The sequence below is a fragment of the Malus sylvestris genome, chromosome 17 (genome assembly GCF_916048215.2).
Source record: "Malus sylvestris chromosome 17, drMalSylv7.2, whole genome shotgun sequence".
In the NCBI taxonomy this organism is placed as follows: domain Eukaryota; kingdom Viridiplantae; phylum Streptophyta; class Magnoliopsida; order Rosales; family Rosaceae; genus Malus; species Malus sylvestris.
In genome coordinates, this window is record NC_062276.1 from 2762218 (window position 1) to 2779055 (window position 16838).

General features: G+C 38.7%; 2 protein-coding genes across 2 annotated transcripts; one reads left to right on the plus strand and one right to left on the minus strand.

Moving 5' to 3' along the window:
- Positions 1–756: 756 nt before the first annotated feature.
- Positions 757–3396, minus strand: LOC126610602 (probable inactive receptor kinase At2g26730). Its single transcript, XM_050278700.1, has 2 exons — positions 2052–3396; positions 757–1509 (listed from the first exon to the last, which is right to left on the minus strand). Exons 1-2 carry the CDS (start codon positions 3316–3318, stop codon positions 929–931), a joined length of 1848 nt encoding a protein of 615 aa, XP_050134657.1. The 5' UTR covers positions 3319–3396; the 3' UTR covers positions 757–928.
- A 3603-nt stretch (positions 3397–6999) lies between these two features.
- LOC126610600 (DNA repair protein UVH3) lies at positions 7000–15718 on the plus strand. Its single transcript, XM_050278698.1, has 18 exons — positions 7000–7168; positions 7268–7518; positions 7821–7993; positions 8075–8180; positions 8368–8445; positions 8518–8645; positions 8721–8847; positions 9011–9088; positions 9218–9271; positions 9994–10178; positions 10317–11973; positions 12081–12275; positions 12475–12560; positions 12745–13033; positions 13139–13275; positions 13771–13855; positions 14029–14559; positions 14677–15718. The coding sequence occupies exons 1-18, from the start codon at positions 7081–7083 to the stop codon at positions 15391–15393; spliced, it is 4965 nt and encodes a 1654-aa protein (XP_050134655.1). The 5' UTR covers positions 7000–7080; the 3' UTR covers positions 15394–15718.
- The last annotated feature ends 1120 nt before the right edge of the window (positions 15719–16838 follow it).

The window sequence follows — 16838 nt, forward strand, 5'->3', positions numbered from 1 at the left end:
AGGAGTCTTAGTCTCAAGCTGCAGTGGAGCGTGATTTAATTCTCGTAATCGGAGTGAGTGAGTGAGGAGGCCAATAGATGCTTGACAAGCCAAGGAATAGAAGTGAGTCTCTTTGCACGATGACCAACAGGTGTAAACCAAGGCTGACATCATAAATTCATTGTGCAAAACCAAGAAAATGCCGAGATAGGTAGGGCAATTTCGTCAAAACACTATTAATTAATAATGTTTTTTAACCGCGTTTTAGTATAGGTATAATGTATGCCTCTCAAACAAGCCAGTTTCTAAAGCAGTTTCTAACAATTGAAAGAAGGTTTGCTTCCTCTACCTATAACAAGCAAAAGTTAGAGCACACTACTCTTGTGCCTCAAACTGCTTAGCTTTCTAATCTAATATAAATTACGGGAATAAAAATTCAAACTTGAGTACAGATGGAGAAGGACACCACTTTAGCCAACTTTGTTAAGCTCCTGCCTGCGTTCTTCAATCTCAATCTTTTAGATTGCATGATTAATTATTACTTGATCTTGCTTAATCATAAACAAGTTTTCTTTAAATCTAAAGTCATTATGATCCATGTATATATATTTTTTCTAAAGATTTCAAGACATAGCATCCCAAAAAGATCTAACACTTAACAAGGTGTTCTAAGACGAAGTCCATTGATAAATAGTACGTGGGACTAAGGATTAAGTCTAGCTAGCAATTTAGCTGCACGATTAAAAGAGTAAAAAAAAAAAAAATATCACAACAAAACTCAGATCTTAATCAAGACATGAGATAGTGGCTACATATTATAGTCTTATTGGTTCAAAATACAAACATTTGTTCAAAAATAGTATGCTATATATTGACTTAATTACTACATGGAAATATAGATAAATATGGGCTTAAAGTACTAATTTAATTGGAAAAACCATTTTCCTAATCAAATTAGGCTCATAGATGATTGTGGATCAAAGACAGTGGATCTTTCTTCTTCCTCTACAATGGTGTTGATCATTAGGGCAACTTGATTCATGCTCGGCCTAGCCTCCGCAGAACGGTTCACACACTTTATAGCCACCTGCAGCAAGTTCACCATCCTCTCCTCGCTCGCGCATTCCGACATTAGGGTTCTGTCAAACACTTCTGCTGTCCATTCCTCTCGAACCACCGAGTGAACCCAAACCGTCAGATCCACGCCGTTGTGCTGCACAAGTTTGCCTGTGAGCAGCTCAAGAAGGATCACACCAAACCCATAAACGTCCCCCTTGAAGGCGCTTGAGGTACTGCCGGCCTTAGAAGCCTTGCGCGGCGTTTGGTTTTCTTGATCGTGGATTTCCATGAGGCCGTATTCGCTTATGCAGGGCTCCATTTTCTTGTTGAGTAAGATGTTGGAGGATTTTAAGTTGCCGTGCGCAATCCCTTCCGTGCGAAGCTCCTCATGCATGAAAGCTAATGCTTCTGCTATGCGAGCAGCAACGGAGAGCCTGCTGTTCCAGTCAAATGCTTGGCCCCTATGGCTTCCTGAACCATACAGTTGTTGCTATATGTTAGAATCATTCTACATAAAGAAATCAGAAAACCCAGCTTAAGACCACATCATTGCTAACTAAGGATCATCATAGAGATTTGATGTGAAAATAGAGTGCCAGTTGTGGACTACCTCATGCCCTGTCCCTCCTCTTTTATTCGGGTTTGTGGACTACCTAGGAAGACTCTGAAAGAGATTTTAGGAAACGACATATAATACTTGGAACTAATGGAAGACTTGACACAAAATCGAGCACTATGACGTTTTAGGATTTATATAGCTGACCTCACTTAATGAGATAAAACTTTGTTGTTCTTGTACTTGCTAACTAAACATTTAGGAAATTTTTTGGTGACCCTAGTATGCTAATCATGAATTTAGTAAAACGAAAGAATATAGAATCTGATTTTTGCATTATTTTTTTCGCTCTCTTTTAATTTATTCAATTTAAAGGTAATGTGCAAATAAAAAATAGTGTTTCCCAAATAATGTCATAAAAAAACTATATTTTATGAAAATATGCAAAAGGTTTTACCATGGATGAGTCTGAAGAGGCTTCCATTCTGTTGATACTCATACACTAGAAGCTTCTCTTGTTTCGAAAAGTAAAAGGCAAGAGCCGGCAGCACACTCTGGTGCTTGGCCTGGTACAACCTCTCCATCCTCTGCTTAAAATCGCTACCTGAAATCGCCCAATCTTTTATCCTTTTCACCACTAGTACCATTCCGTCCTCAAAGATGACCTTGTAGAGGCTGCCATACTTGCCTCTCCCAAGCAACTCGGCGGGGGCCTTGAGCAAGTCCTCAAACTTCAGTCCGTTCACCACGGGGCTCTTGAGGACGACAAGTGAAGACGAAACCATATTAGTGCTATGGCTCTCATCATCAGCTGAAAATGTGACAGAATAATTCGACTTGCTCAATCCTCCTTTGAACTCACTTGATGCTGCACTAATTTTGCTCATGCTTTCATCGACTGCCGAAACTTTGTTCACGGCATCAACCATTTTATCTTCCTTTTTGTTCTTTGTACATATTTTGAAAATTACTAGCGCAACAAAAACCGATGCCAAAATAGCATATCCTATGTATATAATCACTTGGTTTTTTGAGACACCCTTCGAATTATTCGACTTCTCATCCGCTGTCACAGATGACGATGGACACTTGTTTGCCAACGGATCTCCACACAATTCGGAGTTTCCCAAGAAGCTGTTTGATTGGACAAAGCCGTTCGTGTTAGGGATTGGTCCTTGTAACTTGTTGTTGGAGACATTGAACTTGTCGAATTTGGAGAAGTCAAAATTCGGAATCAGCCCTGTAAGCTGATTGTTGGAAACATCGAGCGTTTTGAGGTTTTCCAGTGCAGCAAGGGACTCAGGGAGGGTACCCGAAAGGCGGTTGTAGCTGACAGTGAATTGAGTGAGTTGATTGCAGTGTCCAATCTCATCTGAAATTTGTCCAGCAATGTTGTTGTCATCAAGGGCAAGGGTGGTAAGAGAGGCAGCGAGAGGTTTCGTGTTGCAAAGCAAAGCAGAATCAAGCGTGCCAACAAGGTTTTGGCCGTTGAGAAAGAGTTTTGTGACAGTAGTGTTGAGAGAATCACAGGCAACATTCTGCCAGTGCTCCTTGCAGGGATCAGAGGAAGGGATCCAACCCCACGAGAGGCCAGGTTGGACACCATTAGAAAGCTTGGCGAGGAAGATGATGAGTGAGTTCTTGACCTCAACGTCCACAGAATGCGTTTTGTGGAGGACGAGGGAGAACGAAAAGAAGATTACCAAGACGAAGATTTTGTTCATTTTTTTTCGAAGATCTAGCGTTGGTGTAAGTAGGGTTTGCAATATATGGGATAGAGAGGAAGAAACTCTCAAAGTTGATGTGGGTTGCCGACTCTATAGAATGAGAGCTTGGATTCTTAATTGTTTACCTTGATGCTAGAGAGTAAGGAGATAAAGACATTGGCTAGCTAAGGTTTAGTTATTTGAAAAATATATGGCGCCGGCAGCCTAATGACGGGTGGAAATGTTCTGTCAGCCCTTTCGGAACAATGATTTTGGCTGTGACAAAGTCATATTTTTCCTCTTATTATTTATTTAATGCTTAATTAGTGTAATACCCAGATATATAACTGTTAATGTGAATGAGAAATATTTAAAAGAACCAAACTTTAGAGAAAAAAAAGTGCAGTCATTTTCACTCCCGCTTACTCCTTTTGCACTCCTTCTCTTTGTCTATCTCACTTGATTTCCTTTGATTTATTCAATCTAAAAGATAATAGAAAACAAAAAACAAGTTCGAAAATCACTTTTAGAAAGATTTCCTTATCAACCATGTTAATGTTGGTATAATAACAGTTGCCCTTGGAACAAGAAAAACTTACCTATAACGAAAATACAATTGTAATTAACAGTATTTCAAGTCAATCTAGTTTTGCCACCTAAGATGTTGAAAAGATAAGTTGATGCTTGATTAATATGAACTATAGTCGCACAGAGGGAAGTTCCTCTCCCCGTCTAAAGCCATTGGTGAGGTTGATCTTGTCAAAAAGTCAACTTGCAATCCTTGAAGATATTATGATTCAATGGCTGAGATGTATTCATCAAGATTGGCCTATCCAACAGGAGCTGCCATGCAATACAACTGTACAAAAACAACGCAAAATTAGGTCATTATCATACAGTACTGCACTTGTTTAACACAACAATGATTTAAGACTTTTTCTTAATTTTAAAACATTAATAAATTCTCCTTTAGCTTTCCTGCATATTTTTCTTAATTAAATTACTCATAGTAGCGACTGCAACTTTGGCTTGAGGGAGTATTAAAGTTCACAAAACTCAAAGCATAAGACAAATTAAGATGAGCTCAGGCTTGAAGTCGATATTTCTGAAATAGATTCGAATCATTCTGCTTACGGCATCTCATTCGGCTCAAATTTAAAATAAGCAATTTAATGATGATGCCAAACTTTTACACAATCTATCTCATTTCTGCCTGTTACAGGATGTATTTACTCGAATGTCACAGTCTCTCATCACGTGACATGAAGAGAGGTGAAAGACAATAAATACATATGGTATGACGTGTATTTACACCCAGGTAAAGCACACAATTTTCTTGGTAACTCCAAATTTCGAGTTTTTACAGATTCTTAATAATAAAGAGGAAACTGTATGTCAGAATCATTTTATACTAACTTACTATGGTACTTTTTTTCTATGATCCAATTTACCAGCATACATAAACAGCATATTATGGGGAGATGCATGTGTTATCATCACCACTTGAAGCAGCCTGTCCATCAAATCCTGCATCAAATAAAGTTTAAGGTATCATTCATCCCATACGTTTAGTTTTACATGAAACAAATTTAATATATAATTGATTGTAATAGTATATAAGACTGAGTTGGCTAAGACAGTGTGCCTCTTTATGCACCCAAGTCCGAACTCCATATAGTTTAGATTAGAATATCATCACTCCATAAAAGAAAAATGCATGGGACCAAAAAAGTTTCCTCAAGCCAATACCTCTAATGAACTACAACACCAAAACAAGATAATGTGATTTGAAAGAGTTAAAACTACGTCCAGGCAGCAAGAAGTAGTAGCAGACCTAACCTTGCAATATCTGTTCATACTGCTGTCGATAACTTAAGAGCTTTCATCTATCTATAAACACGTTGTTAGCCTCAGTTCGAAGGTTATCTTTCCCACCTCGATTTTTCGGTATTGCACGTACAAGCGTTGATTAAGGCGTTAATTAGAATGGCTTTCCTTAGGCTGCGCTTAGATATTGTTGATCCTCTTGGAACAGTCGCAGCAACTAGATATGATCCAAGTTGCTGGCACATAATTAACTTAGACACAAATTCATAACCACATCACTAAGCTTCAAGAGCCCCGTGAACAGTTTTACAGCATGTTTCTAGGACAATGCAATATCTGCAGAAATTTTTGTATCAAATTCAAATACAATAAAACATTTTGTACGTGAAAGTTTATATAGCTACCAAATATTGTACTCTCCAAGATTGATGGATTGATGACATCCAGGCATACAAAACCAAAATCCAAAATTTGCAAATAAAAAACGCTTTCCCAATCGACTTAAAACAACTGACCTAGGTGAAGAACATTGACAGATTTCGTAACAGAACATAAGAATTCGAACATTTGCCTAGAAATATCAGGACGATATAAGGAAAAGGTCAGGAACGTACCCTTTTCTTTGTCGCTTTGCAAACATGCATACTGCTGGAAGGTCAGTTGTCCAGACTCCTAAAAACACATATTGACATATAAAAAGGTAACTGACAGATGTGGTTTTTACAACTTACCTCTCGTCAGCCTCTAGCGTAGCGCCATATAGGTATATTCCATATAATTCCTTCATAAAATGCCTATGACGATCCAAAATAAACACTAACAAAAAATTATACCAAATCGAGCATGTTTGTAATTGCTTCTAAAAGAGTTTAAAGTGTTTTCTAACAACTACACGCGTTTTTGACAACTTTTAGTAAAAGAAACTTAAAAGTGTTTTTGGCAAAGCTCTTAGAGCTAACAATAAGGGTGCGTCCCAACCAAACAAGCCCTAAATAGTATGCAGAATTTAGTATCAAATTCATATTTCATGACAAAAGAGGAAGCTGTTCATTTAAAATGAAAAATAAAGGAAAGAGGAGTACATGATGATTTAGCACTCTAAACAATTTTCTTAAAAGAATAATTGGGTCTATCGATTAAACTAAATTAGATAACTCACTATATTCAACGTAAGTTGATGTACAAAATGGGACTTTATAACTTAGTCCAACTTGAAGGAATTAGATGGAGCACGCACCAAACATGCCCTGCTGGCTTGAAGGTCGAGGCGGGAATGTGTCAAGGCCAAAGACTGGGGCTGTGTTGCTGGTGGTTTAGGATCACGAGAAGGAAGATGGTGGTGGTGGCGGCGGAGGTGGCCACCGGCGATGGTGGTCTCGAGTTCTTTGTGACTTGGGACTCAAATGAGGTTGTGTGAGAGCCTGTGAGGTTTGGAACTGAAAAATAACGCAGCCCTTGATGCTAAAAAGCCGGAAAGTCCAAAACACCCTTGGTTATAAGACTGCTTTACATATTCTTTGTATTCTCACATTTCCCCCAACTATTTTACAATTCAGCACAAAATTTGTTTTATTTCAACATGTGTACAACCACATTAGGGTGCAAATTTTGGCTCTTAAAATACAAAAAAAAAAAAAAAAGGAGGTCCTGGGTTCGAGCTCCAAGTACAAAAAAATAAGTAGGTTTTGAGTTCGAGACTCCAAGCCAGTAAGTCTACTTGATTGTGATCAGGATGAGACTGAAAAGACTATGTGAGTATTCTTGATCTCCGGAAGGGGTGGATAAATGTTGGTTGCCACGGATTGTTCCTCTTTTTAAAGAAAGAAAATAAAAAATAAAAAACATGTGTACTGCTTGCTTACGACGTCGTTTCCTTCGTTTTCTCCCGCCGACTGCGGCCATGACAAAACTGAAACCTGATTGCAGAAGCGTTCTCAGCAAGCAATCCAGACAATGGGAGTCCACGGTCTCTGGGAACTACTGGCCCCCGTCGGCCGCCGCGTCTCTGTCGAAACTCTAGCCGGAAGAAGACTCGCAATCGGTACACCCACGCGTCCTCTAAGCCCTAATTTGTTTTCAGAAAATCGAATTACTAATTCGATTTGATAAAATCAAGTTACTAATTTGTTTCACTGGACAGATGCGAGCATATGGATGATACAGTTCATGAAGGCAATGCGGGACGAGAAGGGAGAGATGGTCCGCAACGCGCATTTGCTCGGCTTCTTCCGCCGAATTTGCAAGCTGCTGTACCTGCGGACCAAGCCGGTGTTTGTGTTTGACGGCGGAACCCCGGCCCTCAAGCGCCGGACTGTGATCGCTCGGAGAAGACAACGGGAGAACGCCCAGTCCAAGCTTCGCAAGACCGCCGAGAAATTGCTTCTTAATCATGTATGTAGTATATGCAATTGCTTTTCTTTTCTTTTTTTAATTTCTTTGTAGGAATGTAGAATGTGGTGTTGAAAATTTGGGTTGGAATTAGGGTTGTGTGCAACATTGGCGGTCGGAGTTGTGGAGTGAAATTTCCTGCCTTTTTGTGTGACTTAGGATTTGAATCATGTGAATTTGAATTTCTTTACAAAAATTATTGTGCTTTTTAAAATAAATACCATATATTCTTGTTATGTGATGCGTGAAATCAATGGTGTGTTTTTCTTCCAGTTGATTTATCTATGTTTTGTTCTTGTTAATAGCTTAAGGTGATGAGGCTGAAAGACTTGGCTGCGGATATCAAGAACCAGAGGCAGAAGAATGATGCCGAGGGTAAAGAAGGTCTAACAAATCAGACCGGTAGGATGGCGGATAATAGTTTTGAAGAAGACGACTTGGGTTTGCTGAGTAGCAACCAGGAAAAGCTGGATGAAATGTAAGCTGAGAACACAGTTGTGGGGGTAGTGTATAAATCTGGTCTGATTACTGATTTTGATTCTTTTGTTCGTTGAATTAGGTTGGCAGCATCCATCCAGGCCGAGGAAGAAGGGGGTTTTATAAAGAATGCATCACAATCTACTGCTGCTGAGGATGGTGAAGAAGATGATGAAGAGATGATACTAGTAAGTTCTTCCAGACTTGATGACAATTATTGTATATCATTTGAGAACAACCTAGAGCAGCCACCAGTGTAGTGCAAATTACAGAGTTTGGATGTTCTGGTTGTCTTTGTTTGTTTGTTTTTAGGTCTACAACATTTTTGGGTATTTGGAAATGTAATGTGGTTGCTGCTTGTAATTTGTATTGCAGCCAGAGATGGATGGTGAAGTTGATCCAGCTGTATTAGCTAGTTTGCCTTCATCAATGCAACATAGACTTCTTTTGCAGGTAAGTATACATATATGTTGTTTGTGGTTTCAGAAAATGTAGTTGAGAACTGATGAACGGCTTTGTGACCAGAAAAATAAGGAGGAAAATGATGCTAAGGGTAAGAAGATTTTGTCAGATGAAACTGAGATGTTGGGTATCAATTCAGAAAACTTCGACACAGTCTCAAGGAGTTGCAATCAAGAGATGATAGATGAAATGTAATTGTATATAACATTCAGGAGTACTTAATCATGCAATTACATGAGTTTATTGATTCTTTGATGTTAATTTAGGATTGCTGCGTCTATTGCGGCAGAGAAGGATGCTGGTGTAACTAATAATGCGTCAACATCAACTGCTTCTATTCTTGTGGGGGACGATATCTATGAAGATGACGATGCCGATGAAGAGATGATATTGGTAAGTTAACAGATAGATATCAGAGTTAGTATCCTTTGCCGGTAACACTTGTGTGCGTATACCCTTCTTTACTGTTTAATTAAGTTGTATTCGTTAATCATGGGACTTCTTACTCTGTCTAATTAAGGTTCGGTCGTAGATAATTTTAAATACTATCTTGCAGCCTGCACTGCATGGTGAAGTTGATCCAGCTGTATTAGCTGCATTGCCCCCATCAATGCAACTCAATCTTCTTGTTCAAGTAAGATTTCATTTATGCAGGTTTCGCCTCCTTGTTAGGTCATGGGTATTAGCTTTCAATAATTCTTAATTCTTCACAAATTCTGATGTCAGTCATTGATTCCAAACCCCCCCCCCCCCCCCTTCCTAGATTAGAGAGAGGTTGATGGCGGAAAACAGACAGAAGTATCAGAAAGTCAAAAAGGTTGGTTCCTGTGAAAGCCTTCATATCTGATTATGACCCATGTTATTGTGAATTATGTCCTAGATTGCAAACATGGTGTGACTTATTAGATGCACTACTCAATGTCTTCTATTAGCAAAAATATATGAAGTGTATTGATGGGTGATGAATCCTGCTGAATCGGTACTGGAAATTGGTAGCATGACTTCTTGGAAATATTGAGAATAGAGTGTTCTGATGGTAAAGTGGGACAGTGCTCTACTGGTATAGTGGGACAGTGATCTATCATGCTTCCTAGAATGTACTGAAAGAAAATTGACACATGTGTGACCTTTACAGTCAATTTGAAATGACTTTAATAACAGCGTAAATAAAGACGAACTTCTATGGTTGCTCATGCTTTTAGGATTTAAGATGTAAAGAAGGATAAACATCAGCTAAAATGCTCTTGTAAGAATTTTATTGTTTGTCATAAATAAGTTAACAGGGTTCATTTGCTGAGAAGCAAGACTGATATGAAAAGAATAAAGCAAATTTGTAAGTTGTGAAGACGTGTGTTGTGAATTTATGAAGTTTTGCATCAATCATTTCTGTATATGGCTTTGGTCTATTTATATTAATAGGGTCTTATAATACATACGTTTAATTAGAGCTCCAATTGAGGATAAGTTGTTTTACTTAAAGTGTTCTACTTTTTGACTTTTATGGATGTCTTTTAATTGGTTCTTCTTGTGCACATTTAGGACCCTGAAAAGTTCTCTGAGCTGCAAATACAATCCTATCTTAAAACTGTTGCTTTTCGTCGCGAGATAGATCAAGTACAGAAAGCTGCCTCTGGGAGAGGGGTTAGTGGTGTGCAGAGTTCACGAATAGCCTCTGAAGCCCACAGAGAATTTATCTTTTCTTCATCATTTACTGGTGATAAACAGTGAGTAGTCACAATTTTGCGCTCTTATGACAAAAATATATTATATAGTGCAGTTGCAAATTTTGTTGCGTGTGTTATCATTTGACAGATTTATTATTCTGGAATCACTTAGTGAGGTTTGATGCTTAAATGTGCCAGAGTACTTGCATCTGCAAGAGCTGATAGAAATGGAGAAAAGCAACAAGCACCCAAAGAGTGTCCTTCAAAATTCAGGAACAGTGCTTCGTCTACCAGTAATGTGACTGGATCAGCTCCAGATGAATCCACAAGTGTTTTTGATGACAACATTGAGACATATTTGGATGAGAGGGGCCATCTTCGAGTCAGTAGAGTGAGAGCTATGGGGATGCGTATGACCCGTGATTTACAGAGGAACTTGGATTTGATGAAGGAGATTGAACGGGAGAAAACAATTGCAAACAAGACGACTGACACTAGGGATATGCTCAACGAAAATAGCATTGACATTTTGAAAAGTTCACGTAGATATAGAACAGTCACAGAAATACCAAGAGGTGATAATGGTGATTCTGTTGATACTGGAGGGGTGAGAAAGCATCCTGGTCAGAACAAGGTTGACTCCTCACTTGGTGATAATAACTCAAATGACAGAAATAATCAGTCTATGTTAAAACTTGAAACTCCTATAGAAATATCTATTGAAGACAATGGCGAGAGCAAGTCATTTGATGGTGATCATGATTTTTTTGCTTCGTTAGTAGCAGGAAATCCTGTAACTATTGATGCTAATGATATATTAAAAAAGCATTTTTCTGGGTCTGACTCAGACTGTGACTGGGAGGAAGGGATTGTTGAAGCAAAAGGTAGCAGTTTTCCTAATGACTCTGAAGTTAAAAGTAAGGTGCCAGGCGATATTAATGATGACAGTGAAGTGGAATGGGAGGAAGGAGTTTGTGGTAGTGCTGAAAATACCTCATCTGTTCCTGGTGAGCATGGAAAAACAAATTCTAAAGGTTATTTCGAAGAAGAGGCTAGTTTGCAGGAGGCAATACGGAGAAGTCTTGAGGATATGGGGAGTGACAAGGGTAATTATGGATCACCTGCTGATGAAAAGTTGCAATGTTTTGGAGGAGAGGCTCATAAAGGTGCTGAATGTATTGATAGAGAAATTAAGATAGTTGAACCAGTTTTGTTGGGGAAGATTGGTACTCAACAAAATGAATCATCCTGTGACATTGGTGATGGAGTCAAAAAGACGAACTTGGGTTCTCCTCCAGCACAAGCAATGCAGAATGTAAGTGAAAAGGAAAATTTCTGTGGAGGAGTGCAATGCACAGCATCTATTACTCCGTCAGCGACAAAGGAGGTCCATGTGATTACTGAACAAGTATTGGGTACTTTCCATGGTGATGGTGGTTTATCCACCTTTCCCGAGAACATTGAAAAAAATAATGCTTATTCTTCGGATGCCTTGTCAGGTGATGCTACTGGTTGGGTTGATGATCAGAAGACTGAAGTTGAAGCTGAGTCATCTTGTCATTTAGTTGAGATGGCTAACTCTGAGTCATTGACAAAAAAGATAACAAATGACAGTGATGCTGACAAAAAATGGGGCAAGGAAAAGAGCCATGACATTTGTTTTCAGGAAAGTGAGCACAGTTGGGACATATCTTCTCTCAAGGGTGATGAGAATGCACGTATGGAAGCCACAGAGGCTGATTTGGAGGAGGAAATGCTAATTCTAGACCAAGAATGTATGGATCTGGGTGATGAGCGAAGAAGGCTTGAACGTAACGTAGAATCTGTCAGCAGTGAAATGTTCACCGAATGTCAGGTGCGTCTTCATTTTTGTCATTACATGTTTGGCTTTTCCATTGGAAAATTACTTCTTTTCTTGGAAACAATGAATTGCTTAGAATTTTAATATATCTCGGGTTTTAGGAGCTACTGCAAATTTTTGGTATACCATACATTATTGCACCAATGGAAGCAGAAGCCCAGTGTGCGTATATGGAACTTGCCAACCTTGTTGATGGTGTGGTAACTGATGATTCTGATGTGTTCTTGTTTGGGGCACGAAGTGTTTACAAAAATATATTCGACGATCGGAAGTATGTTGAGACATATTTCATGAAGGTCAGGGTCTACTGAGACACACAACTTCTTTTGTTTTCTCAATTTATAAACTCAGTTAGTCAGAAATCTGATATCTGTTACTTGGGGCCCTTCATATATTTCCCAATTTTTCCTCTTTCATTTGTTTTTCTTCTTTAAGTTTTGACTTAAGGATGCAATGGTCATTGCTTATGTATGTACATACAATTTTCTTCTGTAGGATGTTGAGAATGAGCTTGGCCTAAGCAGAGAGAAATTAATTCGTATGGCACTTCTTCTTGGAAGTGATTATACTGAAGGAGTTAGGTAAACCATTACAGTTTTAAGTTTTTAGTCCTTATGAAATATGTTGGTAGTGGTGCCGCATCCTCGTGAATATAGCTTTCTACAAATATATTTAGTTAGTCGATACAGATTCGTGTTGTTAAGTGAACCTACTTATTTACAATTGTTAGTAGTGAATTAGAATCTATTGGTTTGTCTTTTGTAGTGGGATCGGCATTGTCAATGCTATGGAAGTTGTAAATGCATTTCCTGAGGAGGATGGCCTCCATAAATTCCGGGATTGGATTGAATCACCAGATCCTACCATTCTAGGGACGTTTGATGGAGAAATAGGATCTAATGCAAAGAAAAGGGGGTCTAAATTTGGAGATAAGGATATCAATACGAAGAGCGGTATGGAAGAAGTCTCTGAGCAAAATAGTTGTCACGGACAAGAGCACCAGCAGTCAGCTGATCTTATTGAAGAAACAAAGCAAACTTTCATGGATAAGCATGTAATTAGATTGCCATATTTTCTGCTTTAGGCTTTTTTTTCTTATGTTTAATTTGTAAAAGAATAACATCCTCATCTTTGGATGCTCTTATTTTGTCTTGTGCAGAGAAAAGTGAGCAAAAATTGGCATATTCCCCCCACTTTCCCAAGTGAAGCAGTGACTTCTGCTTATATTTGTCCACAGGTGGACAAATCAACTGAACCCTTCACATGGGGAAAGCCAGATCATTTTTTTCTTCGCAAGTGAGTTCTCACCTAATACTTAAATTCAATCTTCATGAGGTTGATTTTTTAATATGATAGTTTGTACGGCATATTCTTTACTTTCAATGCAAAGGATCGGGAGGACTATAGTGTGTTCTAGGGGCTTGCTTATTGACAGGATATGATTCTATTGTTCTGTTTAAACGTATTGTTGGAAAAACGGTAACTCTGTAAGCTATACTATTGAAAGTCAACAGGAGATATGTAGGTATCGAAAAATTGTAGATAGATTTGAATATGTTCCTTGTAAAATGTTATAGTTCCCTTTTGCTTATTTTCTTCACGGTGTATGCAAGGATGCGTATTAGATTATGTTCAGAATGTAGACTGCAGTTTTATGAAGTTAATGTATGTGTTGGTCTCTTGAATTGGGGCTTTTCGGCTGCATCTAAGCTTGGAACCTTTCATAGAGTTTCTTTCTACCGACAGATACATAGAATGTCTATCTTTCTGATCAGCTCTGTTTGCATGTAGATTATGTTCGGAAAAGTTTGGCTGGGCTAGCCAGAAGGCAGATGAATTGCTAATACCTGTTCTGAACGAGTACAACAAACGCGAGGTTGGTTACTTAAATCTCTCACTGGTGTGTGGAATACACCTGTGCAGACACAAGCACAAATAGGGATGCATGCATGTCCATCACATTTTAGCAAGCTCTGATTTATGGCTCTCACTTTTAATTTTCTTATGAAAGAAGAAAATGATATCATTTTTTTTATTTGTGTGGTGAAGACTCAACTGCGGCTGGAAGCTTTTTACACTTTTAATGAAAGATTTGCAAAAATTCGTAGTAAGAGAATCAAGAAAGCTGTAAAAGGAATTGCAGGAAATCAATCTTCAGAGTTGGTGGATGATGCTGCACATAAAGTTTCAAGAAGCAGAAAGAAGAGAACCACAAGTACTGATGAAGCTGGGAATAACAAATCAGAGAAACTGTCAGAGGGAACAGATAAAAGTGTTCTTAAGAAGCAGAGCGATTCTAAGGGAAAATCAACAGCTAAGCAGTCGAGGAAAAGGAGGACCACTGAAGAGCCTGCTCCATCTAAGCGACCAAAGCCTGCTGAAGCTGGACGATCAACCAATAGAAAATTGCATGCGAATGGAAACGAAAGAGGAAGAGGCAGGAGGGTATTAGGAAGTGGAAAGGAAAAGGTAAATCCCAATTTTGAAGTATCTGAAACCAGCTCTGGCAATGGTGATGACGATAATGATGGGATGGACCTTCATACCGATACAATAGAAGGGTTGGGAGAAATGCGCAGGGTAAGCTTCACATTTTTTAAGTATGAGAATCTGTATCATTTTAAAGAATCTAATGTATGTCTTTTCTTCTTTCTATAAGTTTAACAAGCTTTGTTCTTTTGGCGTTCATGTTTTCAGTCTGGGCGTCTGCGGAAGCCTGTAAATTACACAGTCGATGACTTAGACGTTGATGATCTTGGTGAGCCACTAGATCACAGTAATGCAAAATGCTCCAATGCAGAGACAGGGGAACAAGTTATATCTCGGGATGAAGGAAAATGTGAAGAAAGTGCTTCTTCTCTCAGCGAAAAGAAACAGCAGAATGAAGGGAACTTGTCTCCCAATGTGGGCCTGCATAAAGATTATCTTGAAACAGGAGGTGGGTTCTGCCCGGTTGAAGATGAAACTGGTGAACCAGGTTTAAGCCAACATGGTGATCCTTCTTTCGGGGCTGAGGTTTCTGAAGACTACCTTAAGACAGGAGGGGGGTTTTGCGGAGATGAAAGTGAGACTGGTAATGACCAAGATGGAATTCGTGTTCAAACGAAAACAACAGCTTCAGAGAATTCTGATCTTCCCAGTTTCTCTGGCATTGTCAACATGGTTGATCTTGGTCATATTTCATCTCAATCCAGCATCGGCAACAAAAGACCATTAGTCGGATTTCAAAGTAGTGAGAGGACAGATGCCTATGATACCGAACAGAATATAAATCATGAGACTGCTACAATTACCGATGATCAAACGAAGGTCAATGCGTCATTGCCGGAAAATAGCGTGGATAATTCTCGGCAGCCATCCGGGGGAGCTCTGAGTGCAATGCCTTTCCTGAGGAAAAAAAGGAGGAAGACCTGAGGCTTGCATAAATCTATATGCATAATCTCCTTCTCCTTTGTGGCCTCTCTTTGAGTCTTGTTAGCTTCTGATACTCCGGTCTATATGTTTTAAATCAGATGTGTAATATATATCACAAATTTCTGGTCGTGTTTTCTCTTTCTTTACTAGTAAGTTACGCATGAGAGGTAACGTGACCTAGACCAGTTAGTCAGCGTACCAGAGTTCGGACTCGTTCTATGCAGATTAAAATAGTTTAGAATATTGTATTTTTAAAGAACAAGGGTAGATGCCATGTGGCAACGAATGAATGGAAAGGGCAAGTAAAGAAATGCCAAAGAGAATACATGTAGCATCCACGTATAATAAATGTACATGAGAAGAGAACCGGATCCCCAAAAACCGAGGCTGCTGAGTAATAAATCAGGATCGTTGAAATTTGATTCAACGACTACAATTATTATAACTTTTAGATGGATTTTTTATTTGTAGCCCTTGAATTAAATTTTAACGGTCCTTGATTATTGCTAAGCAGCCTCAGTTTTTGGGGATCCGGTGGGGATCCGGTTCCCATGAGAAGTGCAGCTTGGAGAAAAGGAGCCGGTGTATAGAGGTGGAAGGCCACGTGACAAACAATATGGATCGCACATCATGTGATGAAGTGTCAAATAAACATTTGAACATTTAACATTGAAGTGGTGTGATTTGAGGAAGGCTTAGGGTTAGTTTGGTATTACTGTGCTTTGAAAAATAGCTGTTGTGAGAATAAGCAGCTGTGCTGTGAGAATAAGCGGCTGTGAAATAAATCAGCAGAGTGTTTGGTAAACTTTTTTGTAAAAGTGCTTTTGGAAAAAAAAAAAAAGCAGTCTGATAATGGGTATTTTCATTGAAGGAGCATTGTAGCTCCGTGTGCTTTGAAAAAAAACTAGTTTTCCAAAGCTGCAAATAGCAGCTTCAGCTTTTTCCTTTGATTTCAGTTTATTCTCACAGCAGCTTCCAAAATAAGCCATTTTTTTCAGTTTACCAAACACCTAAAACTCTCACAGCTCCTTTTCATGGGTGCTTTTTTTTAATCACCTCACTCCCAAACCACCCCTTAATCTAGTGGAAGAATAATAATATGTTAACGAACTCAGAATTTTCTAATCATAATTATTGACAATTTAACGAATGATGAGAAAATTAATTGTATATGAAGGTGACATTGGAAAATGAGAAAAGTTAAGGATACTCTCTTAAAAGTACGACTTTTTTTAAAGTATCCGTCACTTTATGTTTCTGGTATAATTTTTATGCCAAAAACATGAGAAGGCGGAGAGTCTAACGTTAAGAGTCTCCTTAGCATCTCTCAAAACATGCCTACTTCCTATGCTTGTTTTACTTTGTGGGTAGTTAGGAGTGTTAAATACATTGAGAGAGAGAACATTTCATTCACTAGAGGACCCAAAAGTTTCAAAAGAACATTC